Source organism: Squalius cephalus, assembly GCF_949319135.1.
Source record: "Squalius cephalus genome assembly, chromosome: 3".
In the NCBI taxonomy this organism is placed as follows: domain Eukaryota; kingdom Metazoa; phylum Chordata; class Actinopteri; order Cypriniformes; family Leuciscidae; genus Squalius; species Squalius cephalus.
The window spans coordinates 25,268,710-25,282,134 of record NC_137124.1 but is presented as its reverse complement, the minus strand read 5'-3'; the positions used below and the strand labels follow the sequence as shown (position 1 = coordinate 25,282,134).

At 40.5% G+C, this 13,425-nt stretch overlaps 1 protein-coding gene across 7 annotated transcripts in view; it reads right to left on the bottom strand.

Annotated features, from left to right (window-relative positions):
- Nucleotides 1-1,684: 1,684 nt before the first annotated feature.
- The window catches only part of chd9 (chromodomain helicase DNA binding protein 9), a 76,951-nt gene continuing 65,210 nt past the window's right edge, over nt 1,685-13,425 (bottom strand). For 4 of the 7 annotated variants that reach the window (XM_079865391.1, XM_079865392.1, XM_079865397.1 and 1 more), the window contains 15 exons: nt 13,034-13,137; nt 12,837-12,954; nt 12,649-12,706; nt 11,913-11,961; nt 11,546-11,798; nt 10,540-10,745; nt 9,556-10,425; nt 8,835-8,995; nt 8,364-8,594; nt 6,661-6,838; nt 6,411-6,550; nt 6,088-6,309; nt 5,722-5,859; nt 5,525-5,629; nt 1,685-3,919 (listed from right to left, as the gene is read on the bottom strand). In XM_079865391.1, coding sequence (XP_079721517.1) covers nt 3,032-3,919; nt 5,525-5,629; nt 5,722-5,859; nt 6,088-6,309; nt 6,411-6,550; nt 6,661-6,838; nt 8,364-8,594; nt 8,835-8,995; nt 9,556-10,425; nt 10,540-10,745; nt 11,546-11,798; nt 11,913-11,961; nt 12,649-12,706; nt 12,837-12,954; nt 13,034-13,137 — 3,721 coding nt within the window. In that variant the 3' untranslated portion in view covers nt 1,685-3,031. The remainder of the gene's footprint in view (nt 3,920-5,524; nt 5,630-5,721; nt 5,860-6,087; nt 6,310-6,410; nt 6,551-6,660; nt 6,839-8,363; nt 8,595-8,834; nt 8,996-9,555; nt 10,426-10,539; nt 10,746-11,545; nt 11,799-11,912; nt 11,962-12,648; nt 12,707-12,836; nt 12,955-13,033; nt 13,138-13,425) is intronic. The other 3 variants (XM_079865393.1, XM_079865394.1, XM_079865395.1) reach the window with 3 other exon arrangements.

The window sequence follows — 13,425 nt, the reverse complement described above, 5'->3', positions numbered from 1 at the left end:
TACCTTCTGAATAGGATGATTAGGAAGCCCTTTAACTATATCATTATATTTATTTTAAGTTGTTTCGGTGTAATTATACATTTAAGTACTGAGTAATATTAATTAACAACAATAATTAACAACACCTACAGTACTGGTTTGCTTTAGGGTTAGTTGCATGTATTTATGCATAATTTATAGTCGTCATTACTATAGTAACTACATGTAACAAGGACACTGTAAAATAAATTGTTACCCATAATAGTCCATCACTTCAAACACACAGATTATATCAGTCCCATTCTGCGCTGTTGTTCCTAACAAGTGTCTTGTAATGTAATTCACTTGCTTTCAAATATTCAATAACATGTTAGTTGATGTCCTTTAAATTACAAACGCAATCAAACCAGCCCACTTTCATCACAGATTAATAAAAACATTTTTAGATGTTTTGATTTTAGACAGTTATAGATTTTAATAACTGGTGCTTCAGCTCAAAACAAACAAATACATTTGACAAATTTCACATGAGACAAGATTTTTCTGTAGAGTCAGAATATGTTTAATAAAAATAATTAAACCTCAATTTCTTCTATAGAACTTCATAGAAAGTAATTCAATAAATTACAAACTTTTTAAGACATGTATCCTGCACTACAAGAAGCATTAATTGACTACACAGGCCACAACTTGCAAGTATTGCAACTGTCCAACCCAAAAAAAAAAAGAAGAAGAAAAAAAAAGAGGGGGCTTTAATTTCAAAATATTAAAAATATGAAACAGAATAAGCCATGAAAACAAATGAGTCGGTTTGTCAATTCAATCATTCACATAACTGAAAACAAACTTTTATTTGCAGTAGTGTATTTCTATTTCATTTGCTGTTGCATGGTGGATGCCATTGTCTTTGTGCCACAACGGCAAGTCTTGCCCTGATTCTGGTCAGTAGTCCAGCGGTTCATAATGCAACACATGAAATACAACCAAAATACTGAATTAATGTACACATGAAAAAGAAAGAAAGAAAACCAAGGTAAATGTCCAATTCTCAATAAACCTGCAATTCTTCTCAGAACATTATTCAGTTAAATGAGATGCTAACGCTGCAATGTCATAATAAGAGGAACTATATAGGTTTCATGTGCGGTTTTGGGAAGAAGTGGAAAGCAGCAATACCTGTACACAGTTTCAAAGTGCGTGGCTCAGCACGAACTAACTGGAAAGAGGAAGATCTGATGCCACAGTGGAGAGGAGAGGGCATTCAGAACATCTACTGAGGCAAAAATCACACTGAGAGAGATAAAAGTGAGGGCATCTGAGTGAAACCATGATGAATGTAATCATACATGCTTGGAAAGACCCATTAATATTACTGTGTTCACTAGTGAGACAGGCAAAGAGTTGCATTGTGCAGTGCATCCCGAAGAAATTTGCATCACAAATGGAAAACTTCAGAAGCCAAACCTGAATATGAACAAACGTGACGCAGCAGAGACTCGCGTGAATCAAATGAGCCTAACAGTCTAGAACAAGGGTACATCAGCACATGTAACAGAAAACAAATCACATACACGTCCTGATTCAAAACGCCAATGAGGTTCATCGTGTTGGCCGAGGTGCTCGACTGCAATGAATCGTTCTATGAGGGACAGACACTGAAGTATGGCATAAGGACACTTCTAGATCAGTCAGTTACATCTAACAGCAGCAAGGCGGCTATGTGGGTCTGAAAAACGGCGGACATATTTTATCAGACTAAAGGAACATGTAATTTTGACCTGTATAGTGTATTTAACCCTCCTATCAAATCTGAGGACTTTATGTGCCTAATAAAGTAACTGACAAACTACTGCAAATACTTGAATTTCTCTCAATACTTTTACACGGATTACAAACATGGGTGATTTAGCAAGTGATGAACTAATGTGACAATACTGTAGCAGTCTGTGGAAAAAAGAGGATATACGCACAGCTGTCTGTCGCGAGAAGGTTTGCATGTGAGGCCGACAGGACCTTGGACACATAGATTTTCATGCAAATTGAGGCAACAGTGTTCATAAGCACAGAACGCCACACATGCACACATGCACACATACACACACACACACACACACGCACACACACACACACACACAGTGCTGTCTGAACGCTAAAAGAAATGTATGAATATATGGATGAAAATAAAAACTAATATTTGTTGGAAGCATGTTTCAGGCAGGGAGGAATGTGTCCCTAAAAGAATGGAGTACAGCGTGTTGGCAAGATGGATTTCCTGCACCCATGTGTTACATACAAAACTAAAATCTTTGGGTAAAAATAGCTGTATGAAAATAATTTAAAAGTAGGTAGGAAGGAAGGAAGGAAGGAAGGACAGACCATGGGAAGGAGGCAGAGTCCAGGACAGTAAACAGATGCACAAATCGCAAGAGGAGTGAATGAACAAGAACGTGTGTGATGAATGAATGAATGAATGAATGAATGAACAAATGCAGGGTCTCTACAGCTTCAGTGACATTCATAAGCTGCCTGTGTGTTATTGCTGTGGATCTGTAGGTATGCTCTGTGAAGTCTATGTGTTCAGGATCCTGCTCAAGTATTTACAAATGAAACCCAAACAGTCGATGTGTTTTTTCTCCCAAAAGAAAATATATTAATTATACAGCTCTGCAATGAGCAACAGCATCCTCATTTCTTTAATAAAATTAAATCCCGACATAGTTATAACAATAATGCCTTTTAGTTTTTGCTTCTTGTCTGTTGCAATTGTACATCATGGTGTAATACAATTTCACAAAGTTTTTTTTTTCGACATGCAAAACGTCTCTTCGAAACGACAATGTACCTAAACAAACACTGAAATCTCATTTCAGTTTCTCTAGAATCTCCGTTTTCCATTTTTTCCTCCGTTACACAACACTTTAGTTATTATATTTACATGGAAACAAAAAACATGATGTAGTAAATGCAGGATAATTCCTATATGTGTGTATATGTATACATTTCTAAGAGATGTATATAAATATATAATATTTATTTATACATGTATAAAGACTCAGTCTTCGTCGCTGGAATCGGAATCCTCGGATGACGAGGAGGAGCTGTCGGACTCGGAGGAGGACGACTCCGCCTTTGCTGAGCCTTCTGGACCACTGGTATCCTTCTTTTCGTCGGGCTCCTCCCCCTCATCGCTGTCTCTGTCCTCTGAGCGGCCGGGCCGCTGGACCGTGGCTTCAGAGGCAGTGGGTTGCAGCGGTGGGGTTGGCTGAGTGTTTGCAGCTTGCGGCTGGTTGGCCACAGGCAGGTTAAGGCCTGGAGTAAGAAGCATCCCTGGGTAGAGCATACTAGAGAGGAGAAGGGGGTTGAGGGCCAGTGAGTGGCCTGAAACAGAAGCACTTGTTTGATTCGAGTTTGTGGCCATCGAGGTGGTGGCTCTGGAGCTTTGACCCTCTGTCCTTTCCGCTTTGCCATCCAGAATCAAAGTCTGAGCCGACGCTTTGTGCGTGGCGGACTCTCCGCCGTTCCTCTTTTTTCCGTCCTCCTCACCTGTCAAAGCTCCACCCGCCGCTTCCTGCGAGGGCTTTCCGAGGAGACCGCTCATCCCGAGGAGGTTCGGCAGGCCAGTCATTCCGGACAGCATCATTGGAAACATGGCGGCCATGTTGGTGGGGTCGTGAGGCAGTCCCATTAGGCCAGAGGTGAGTTGGAGAGACTGGAGACTCTGGAGGTTGTGCTGAAGAGCTTGAAGACTAGGCAGGTCCAGCCCAGTGAGGAGGCCGTTGGAAAGGAGTGGGTTGAGCCCCAGGGCGGCATTGGCACTGGCACTGGACATGGTGGCTGCTTTAGCCAGAGCGTTTTTGGGGCGTCGACCTCGCCGGCTCACCTCTTCAGGAACGATGGGGCCAGTCAAGATGCGGTCGAACATACTTTCAGGAAGGTAACCCTGAAAACACAAATGCATCTGTTATACAACTCAGTAAAAATATCGATAAAGTTTTAGTTAATATATTGAGTTGGTACGGCAGCCCTGAACCGCAAAGTAAAAAAATTCTAGCATTTCGAGATTAAAGTCGAAATATTTCGAGATTGAAGTTACGAGAATAAAGTCTTCCGTAGAAGTTCTTATTTATTTATTTTTTTGTAAAAAAAAAAAAGTGCTCGTGAAGTAGAACTTCTTTTGATGGATATAAATATAATAGCAGCTTTTTACTTTTATCTGGGGTTTCAACAAAAAATTATACAGGTGCTAATCTAACAACATGGCATTACCATTTGTTTTAGGACGCCTATAGACGAGCACGAAGACTCCGCCCGAGTAGGTACCACAATCCTGGTCCAAACTTTGTGGTACGTTGACTCGAAGACTAAGTGTCTTCGTGCTCGTCTATAGGCAACGCCATCTGGGCCGAGAACACTTAACAGTAACTGCACTGTCTCCCTCTTCACCGTAAATCCTTTCTGGATACATTTTAAGTGCATCATTCTGTATCCAATCATTTGGCCGGATCCCGCGATTTCCTCAGATATAAAGTTGGATAACTCCATCCAGTCTGAAAAGTATTTTCGCCTGTAAAGTATATTCTGCCGCAGTATATTTTTTGTAACATCCTAAAACAAATGGTAATGCAATTTTGTTAGATTAGCACCTGTAGAATTTCCTTTTGTTGAAAGCCCAGATAAAAGTAAAAAGCATTTCAACTTCACGAGCGAATTTCACACACACACACACACACACACACACACACACACACACACACACACACACACACACACACACACACACACACACACACACACACACACACACACACACACACACACACACACACACAAACACACACACACACACACACACACACACACACACACACACACACACTTCTACGGAAGACTTCTCATAATTTTGACTTTGTTCTCAAAATATTACGACTTTATTATCGTAATGTTTCGGCTGTAATCTCTAAATATTTCGACTTTATTCTCGAAAAATTTGACTTTAATCTCGAAATGCCAGAATGTTTTTTTTTTTTACGTTGCGGTTCAGGGCTTCCGTAGGTTTCCTTTAGGTAAGGTTCCTTTAGGTGTAAAATTATAATTAAACTTATGTTGGGGCTGTCACCATATCAGATTTCAAAAAAGAATAACGCTATAACTGTAATATTTATTGAAAAGAAACTTTCGATATTTTGTGTTTTTTTCTCTTTTTTGGCCAATGATTCACACTCAAAATATGTGTAGGGATAAAAACTACTGAAGAACTGTTGATCAGAACTTCCAGTAGACGATGGTGTCTAACACCATGTTTTTTAGTTTTTTACGAAATCCAAAAAAAATCACACATTTCCCCCCAACTTTTTCAGGTGCAGGCCTAGTTACTGGCCCTGGATATTTTCTTTTGTGTTGTACATAGTATTATACATGTGTAGTATGATATAAATATTACATTTTTTAAATATCATGGTTAACAGAAATACCAGTATATTGTGACACGCTTAATTTCTGTAAATGCACTGTATTTGGAATGGAAAATGTTTCTCTTTTTACTCACAGACTGTTTAACAACGTCAGCCCACTCTGGTGGGACGCCATACTCTGGATTCTCTTGCAGGAACCGGCTTAAATCTTTCAGAGGTGGAGCAAATGCACCACCAATCTGGAACAAAGAAAGAGGAAACAAGTATTACAAACAACACCCAGTACAACAAAAAAATGTGCACACAAAGTCTATAACCATCATAGACTCACCTTGCGAGCATTTCGCCTGTTGATAATCTGTACTCGCTCTTCTCCAGTCAGGCTGTTGATGTCAATTTTGTTGGGGTTTCTGCAGCGATGTCTCTTCTGTTTTGGTCTGCCATCTTGAAACTGCAGCTTGGTTGCACTCTGCAAAAGAAGTAATGATCAGAAACTTAAATCAATGGATATTCTTACATACACAATTGTTTTTTTACATTTGAAAGGATAACTTGATTTTAACATAAAATGAGATGATGGCATTTGTATTGTTTAAGAAATTGGGATTATCGTTAAAAATTATCGTTTGGCCTATTTTATGACATTTATTAAATTATTTTTAAAAATCCAGAGAATTATCTCGCATCTGGTATTTACAGGGATAAAAGCTCCCACATCTGCCACGAAGCCCGGGTGCTCCTTCAGCCACTGGTCAAGTTCTTTCCGTTTCGGAGCATCCTCTCCAGCTAGTCGCGTCCCATCTTTGAGGCTGATGACGGGAACGCGGGTCTCCGTATCGTGGGTACTGGGCCCCTGAGGTGTGCTCAGCCCAGGGGGAGCGGATGTACCTGCGACGCCACCACTCCAACCAGCAGAAACCTGCAAACGTAGGTGGTGCATTTGCCTAATTGATACTGAAGAACGACAACTTTTTCTTGCTTTCTACATATAGAATTAAAATGTAAAAAAGCAAGTCGAACCTGCTCTGGCATCACAGAAGGCCTGTTTCTGTTCATGAACAGCAGGTCCATCCCCTCCACATTCTTCCGCCGTCCTCTCCTCCTCTTCACTACAGGCTGTCCATCAATCACTCCATTCAGTCGCATTTGCTCTGGCGGTACTGCAATACCACAAAGAACTTGCATTTCTAGTGTCCTCCAGAGTTGTACAGTTTTATGCGGTTTGTGGGCAAATCAGGTATCTGAGCAAGTATGTTAGGTTATATGTTACCTTGTGGATAGCTGTTCAGTGTTTTGGTGTAGTCCGCTAGGCTGGTATCAGATGCGTTCTGCAACTCTTGTAGCCGGGCTAAGTACTGCTGTTGGGCGAGAGGTCCCTCCTCACCCTCCAGGGGGCGCTTCAGAGGCAGACCTTGCTTCTGGAAGGTCAGTTTAAGGCTGCCCTCCTGCTGCAGGTCACAGGCCAAAGGTCAGAGGTTAAGGACACATTGCTAATCAGGCAGTGTCCTATGAAGCCTATGATACTGGTATGAGACCAGTGAAGGTTTACTGAATAAACAAACCGTTTTTACAGATAAAAACACTCATGTGAGGTACTCAAATGACATCAGTTGACAAATGACAAACGACATCAGACAGGTAGTTTTAATCAATATGTAAGTAATATAATTGTATCTCTAGTGGGTTGAGGCAACACAGGAACACAGAAAAGTTAAAGGACTTAAAGGTGATGTGTGTAATTTAATGCATGGGTTGAATCTATTTTAAAATGTAATTTATTCCTGTGATGAAAAGCTGAATTTTCAGCATCATTATTCCAGTCTTCAATGTCTCATGATCCATTAAAAATAATACTAATATGCTGATTTGGGTCTCAAGAAACATTTCTTCTTATTGTCAAATTTGAAAACAGCTGTTCTGCTTAATATTTTTGTGGAAACTGTGCTACAGTGATCATCAGTCACGTCGAATTAAAGAGTGCCAAAACCACATTTATTGTTTGAATTTCGTAAGAAAATTGACAGAATTTTAGAATTTGCAGTTGCACATGATAAAAGATTTAAGAAACCATATCATAACAGATTAGAATTGTGATATTAATATTGTCAATCCAGAGCTAGTGTCTACACAGCTGACATGTTTAACTGTTGTAGCTTATCCACGTGCACAAGATAGACTCTGAACACAGTGAAAACATGGCATCGGAGAAGCGCTAATTAAACATCTGTTTCAGTCACTGATTTTGTACCTTAAAAAAAACATTTCGTCCCGAAACCGAAAATAGCTGTTTCGGCTGACAATTTTCGATAGCCAAAATTTCGGTGCATCCCTATATAATATGTATATAAAGTATAGTAATGCTATTAAATATAAAAATATAATGAATATAATAAAAGTAATAATTTGTTATAATTAAAAACTTAAATTTAATGATAAATGTCTGTTCGGATGTTTAATACAAAAACAAACATGGTCATATTATAGGCCTGATAACTGTACTGCATGGTCACATCTTGGTGCTTTATTATGTTTGTTTTAGCCAAACTTCTTGAAGTACTGAGGTACTGTGAAATTAATGTGGATAAATTTCCCTTTTGCTAGTGTCGCAGAAATTACACACTTCACCTTCAAAGCAAAGGACAGAGGCTAAGACTGATTTGTGTACTGGGTTTAGTTTAAATGGGAAAATGTTGCAACTTCAGTGTAGTAGATTTGAGTTGACCCCAGTGAAAGTCACAGGAATAGACCATTGGTCTCCAGGCAGGTATAGAAAGCAAACTTCTGAGAACAAAAACAGAAAATGAAACCAAAGCTGCAAAATTTTCAAAGCAAAGTCAAATGAAAGGAAGAAAGAAGCAAACAAATACTGGAAGAAAAGGGGGAAGACCAAACAATAAAAACAAACAAAACATGCCAAGCACTGCAATGACATTGCAGATCGGCATTTGTGGGGGAAAACTTAAAATAACATACGTTATTGATTTTGACTGAGAACTCCTTTTCTCTGTCTGCAACATGCTTCTTCACCTTTGAACCCTGAGGGGAGGCTGAGGGGTCTTCTGTGAGCGTGGTTGCGTTGTCCAGGAGTTTGGTGGTGTAGAAAGAAGTCACTGCATTGCCTTCATATGCACGACGAACCCCTGGCCATTTCCCCTTCAACACTGCCTGACATATACTGTCCAACCGGTTTATCATGACCCGGTCCTGCAATGAGAGGACAGAATTATTGTAAGGACATCACAAGCAAGGACTGTACTATAAGGTTAAAACTGTAAGATTATGGTGAGGTAGAGACAAACATTATGTTCCAAAGTAGACTAATGTTTATATAGGTTTATCACTTTTTCATTAATGAAATTATACCGTTCTTACAGTGGAAGAGCCAAAACTAAGATACAACACTGACAGAGTGATGTTGTGAAGATGTTGGCTTGGCCTGCTAACCTTTGGCCAGTAGGAGGCAGCAAGCATATATCCGCCCTGGAAAGGGTGGGGAGGGTTGGATATACCATTGGTCACATGACTGTCCTGCATGTCATCTTGTGTAGTGTTGAGTGAGGCAATGCTGTCTTCGTCAAAGCCTTTAACACCAGGTACTGCTGACGCTACCGGAATACAGACAGACCCATCAATGATATACAGGTCAAACACACTTTAAACATTATCCATTTTTACATTTTGCAAACTCAAACTCCACACTTCACATGAAAGTATTTCAAAAGGCTATGTTTGGAACTGCACACTTTCATATCATTATTTCTATTTTTGTAGCATGCATACTGAGCAAACACTCTGCAACAGAATACCCAGACAACCTACAACATTTGCCAAAATGTGCAATATACAACCAGGGCACACTGCACTGCGTACTGTTTAATGCGTAAGTGAGCTGACTCGACACCTGAATACTATTTGATACACAAGGGAGACATATATGTGCCAGCTCTCTAAAGCTGGTGTGCTTATTACAGTCATCTCTAGAGCCTGAAACCTCATCACCAATCAAGCATAGCTGAACCTAAGACACAAAATGCATCGTACATGGACTGGACTAGTGTAGCACAACTCAAAGACGCAATAAAATGCTTTATTGTTAGGAGTGCTGAAGTAGTCCTATTGTTACTGCAGAGGCTGGGATAAAACGTAAGTTTATTAGAACACTTACCGTTCTTTGGTACCTCTTCGCTGTCACTGTCTTCTGAAGATGAGGATGAGGATGATGATGAAGACGAGGAGCCCGAAGAACAGGAGGAAGACGAGGACGAGGAACTGGATCCTGACCGCGATGAAGACGAGGATGAGGAAGAAGATCTCGATGAAGAACTTGACGAAGAGCTGGACGAGGAGCCATCCGAGTCTGATCCCGACCCCCTCCTGGCCTCCCTGCGGCTCCGCTTACTCAGCTTCTTCTGTTTTCGAGTAACTGAGTTCGGCGTGAGCGGTTTTGTTCTGGCCGCCACCATCCGACTCTCGCTCTCTCCCGCTTTGTTGACATTATCTTTCTCGTCCACTCCTGAAGGTGTGGGTGGTCTGATAGAGGGTATCTCCATCTTGGGCTCTTGCTCTACACGCTCTTCTTCTCCCTCTGACATCAGCTCCTCCTTCAGTTCAGTTTGGTTTAGGAGTGGTGAAGCAGAAGCCTCTTTAGGCTGAATGTGTTGGAGGGGGGCCGGGATGTGACACTGTCCCAGCGAATGCGTCTGATTCTGGGCTTGGGCTTGTGATACAGTTCCCTTGTTCTGACTGTAGTTTCTCTGGGCCGCCATAAAGCAGAGCTCCGGGTCACGGAGGATGTGGTAGTCTGTTCGACTGACTCCGTGCTTGGCCGCCCCAAGCAGAAGATCTCGATCGTGTGATCCTGTTTCCCACCACACTGGAAGATCCGGCCCAGGCTGGCACAGAGCGAGATGCTCATAAAGCTGCGGGTGACGCAACACCTGTTCTCTTATCTTCCGCAGCAACTCCACGCGGTATAGGGTACGGGACGCACGCTCCTCTGTGATTGGTTGAATAGCAAGAGAGGAGTCCACCATATCTGATGGAAGAGAAAACACAAACTGATGATGAAGGAGTACAAGCTAATGCATTGGGAGACTGGCGGAAAAGCAATGCAATTGTGTGAGCATGTTTAGATGTTTGTGGCACTCACCTCCCTCTATAGCTGGTAGGCGGCAGACCCTCCTGCACATGGCAATAAAGGCACACAGGTACTTGTGAAGACTCTCGTCAGTTTTCTTGTGCAGTCGAGCCATGGCTCTGAACTTGGTCCAGTCAAAACGGCCCAAATCCGGATCAAAAACTACCCCAAATGTTGAAACCACACGATAGAAATCGGCCTCCTCCCTCCGTGTCCACCTATTGAGAAATGGAAAAAAAAGCAAAAATTCTTACAGTTATTGGCCCACAAACAGAATTTCTTTAGAAAAGATAATACATTTTACAAAGAGGTATGTTACAAATAGTTTCTTAACGGTACACCTTTACACAAGTTTTTGTTGATTAACTCAGTTAAACAGCTGATTATACGAGGAGCCACCCACTTTATGTAAAATCAAATTCTAGGCCACATAATCTCATGTGGGTTTACATAATTTTAAACTGATTTTTCAAGTGTCATTCATTTCTTTTTTTTAAAGCAAGAAAAATTACTTATTTATCCTTAAGTTTAATTAGGGTTGAAATTCCATATACAACTTTTAAAAATCTGTACAGATTTTAAAACATTAAGCATCATACACTTGCCGACTTTGTTAATGGTTACAGAAAAAAGACATCATACGCTAAATGACACTAATTTCCGAACACAACAAACTCACACGGAAACATGCTCCTTGTTGCTGGAGCCGCACAACACATGAAAACAATACGTGTTCTAAAGTCGGCTCAAAATATCAAACATGTTTGATATCCTCTTGACTAGATGGAATCAAAGTCTGAAGCAAAAAAAAAGTCTGTGCCCATCATACACTACATGATTTTTCTGTGAAATCTGTCAACTGCCGAAAATCTGCAGACTGGCTCTGACTAACCATTAAATAACTCACTATCACAACCTATATTTCTCATTAATTTAATTGGTTCAAACACCAGAATGAACTTTAGTTAGTTGAATCAGAAAATGTTATGATATTAGGATGTTTTCTAAAGCCTCTCACCGTTGTTGTCTTTCAATCTTGGCAGCAATTTTGGGATTGAGTGTGTCGCTGGCGGTGGGAGGCAGAGCGTAGAGGGCTGGGGTCGTAGCCTGCTGTGTCTGGTGGATTTGAAGTATCTGTCTGCTCTTGGTGAATCGCTGAGATGCGGTGATCAGACGCCGCAGTCGGGCCGTCAGCGTGGAGGGCGAGGGCCAGTACACCCCTGAGCCAGCACCCAGAGACCCACCTCCACCATCTAATACAGACCCTCCTTCTGCATGAACACACAAACACACCACTAATGACTAACAATAACTTATTATTAACTCAAAACAAACCATGGGTTTATTAATAAAAGTGAATGGGAAACACTGCAGTTTGTCTATACCTCCGCCTGTATCAGTGATGACCAGGTCTCCCGGGGAGGAAGCATCGTCCTAGAGGTAAGAGCACATGTTAAGTCATAGTTTAATACTGTAACACACACATGAAACACACTGAAAGCCCTTTAAAAATCCAGAATTTAACCAAAATTAAAACAAAAACAAATTAAATAAGAAATTCATAACTGCTGTAAATGTATGTGTTTCAGTATGAATTACTGTGTGTTACCATACACACAATGTGAGGTATTTCCAGAAACATTAGATGACATTTATAATATAATTGCATATATACTAGAACTAAGCATTATATTTTATTATATTTATTAAACTGAATTCTCTTTTCAATATATTTTTTTAAATCAAATTCAAATATTGATGTCAATTGTTTATAACATTATTTGAAAACATTTTGTAATACTGCATGGCTAAAATAAAATGTAAAAATATGAAAAAATAAAAAAGAGAAAGTATGTCTAATCAGTTAGGAAAAAAATATTCTACATACCAGGGAACAAATAGGCTGTTATTTAGTGAATTTTTTACGGAATTGAAACTACATTCCTCTTCGTGTCATTCCAATTGAACATCCTATGGGGTGTGGCCTATTCAATTCAACTTATGAATTGTAAAATTTGCCCATCCCTGATGTCACACTAGTTCATATTATTTATGAGCTTGTGTGTGCGCTCGTGTGTAACAGCCTTATCAGGGCCAGTTCTCTTTCTTCCACTTGCATACCTCCATATCGTCCTTCAGCAAAGCTGGAGCAGGCTTATACTCAGGGTCGTCCACATCCCTGCACACACACACACACACACACAAACAAACAAACACAGTTACAAACACCTCAGAGAGGTACTGCTGACAGAAACTGATAAAAGACTTCCTCTATCTGTATGAATGGAACACATGTTTGTCTCTCTTACCCATCCATAAAGTCATTTCCTCTCTGTTCAGCAGCGATGGCCTTCTCGTCTGGCCGCCCAACCCTTTCTAAGAAACACAGTGCTGGATCTGCACGAATAGTGTTGTACTTCTCATAACCTACAACACATACAGACATTAGTTAAAAGTGTGTATCCACTCATAAAGCCTTGAGCGCATCAGAGCTGATCAGACTTACCGTGCTTATACACTCCTAATAGCAGACATTTGTCCGAGAGCATGTCCCACCACAGAGCAGGCATCTCTGAATGATCCGGCTCAGGAACCCAGATCTCGATCTCACTAACAGATAGCAAAGGAAACATTTTCATCCAGTAGTTTTGCTGTATGTTTTAGTCTACAGCTGTTTATTTCATTTTTCTATTTTGGAACAGACCAAAATATAAGTCTAATATTGTCATTCACAGAAAATCTTCCCTTTTCATAGCTTTTATACATATTTTGTGAAAAATGTTTTATGGTACTTTATGGTGCCTTTGTTGCAGTTCAACAGCTCCAGTCCTGAATAGTTAAAAGAGCATTCTGTACTTTCTTCTTTTGCAATCCACAAGGGTTTAAATTGCCATGAGG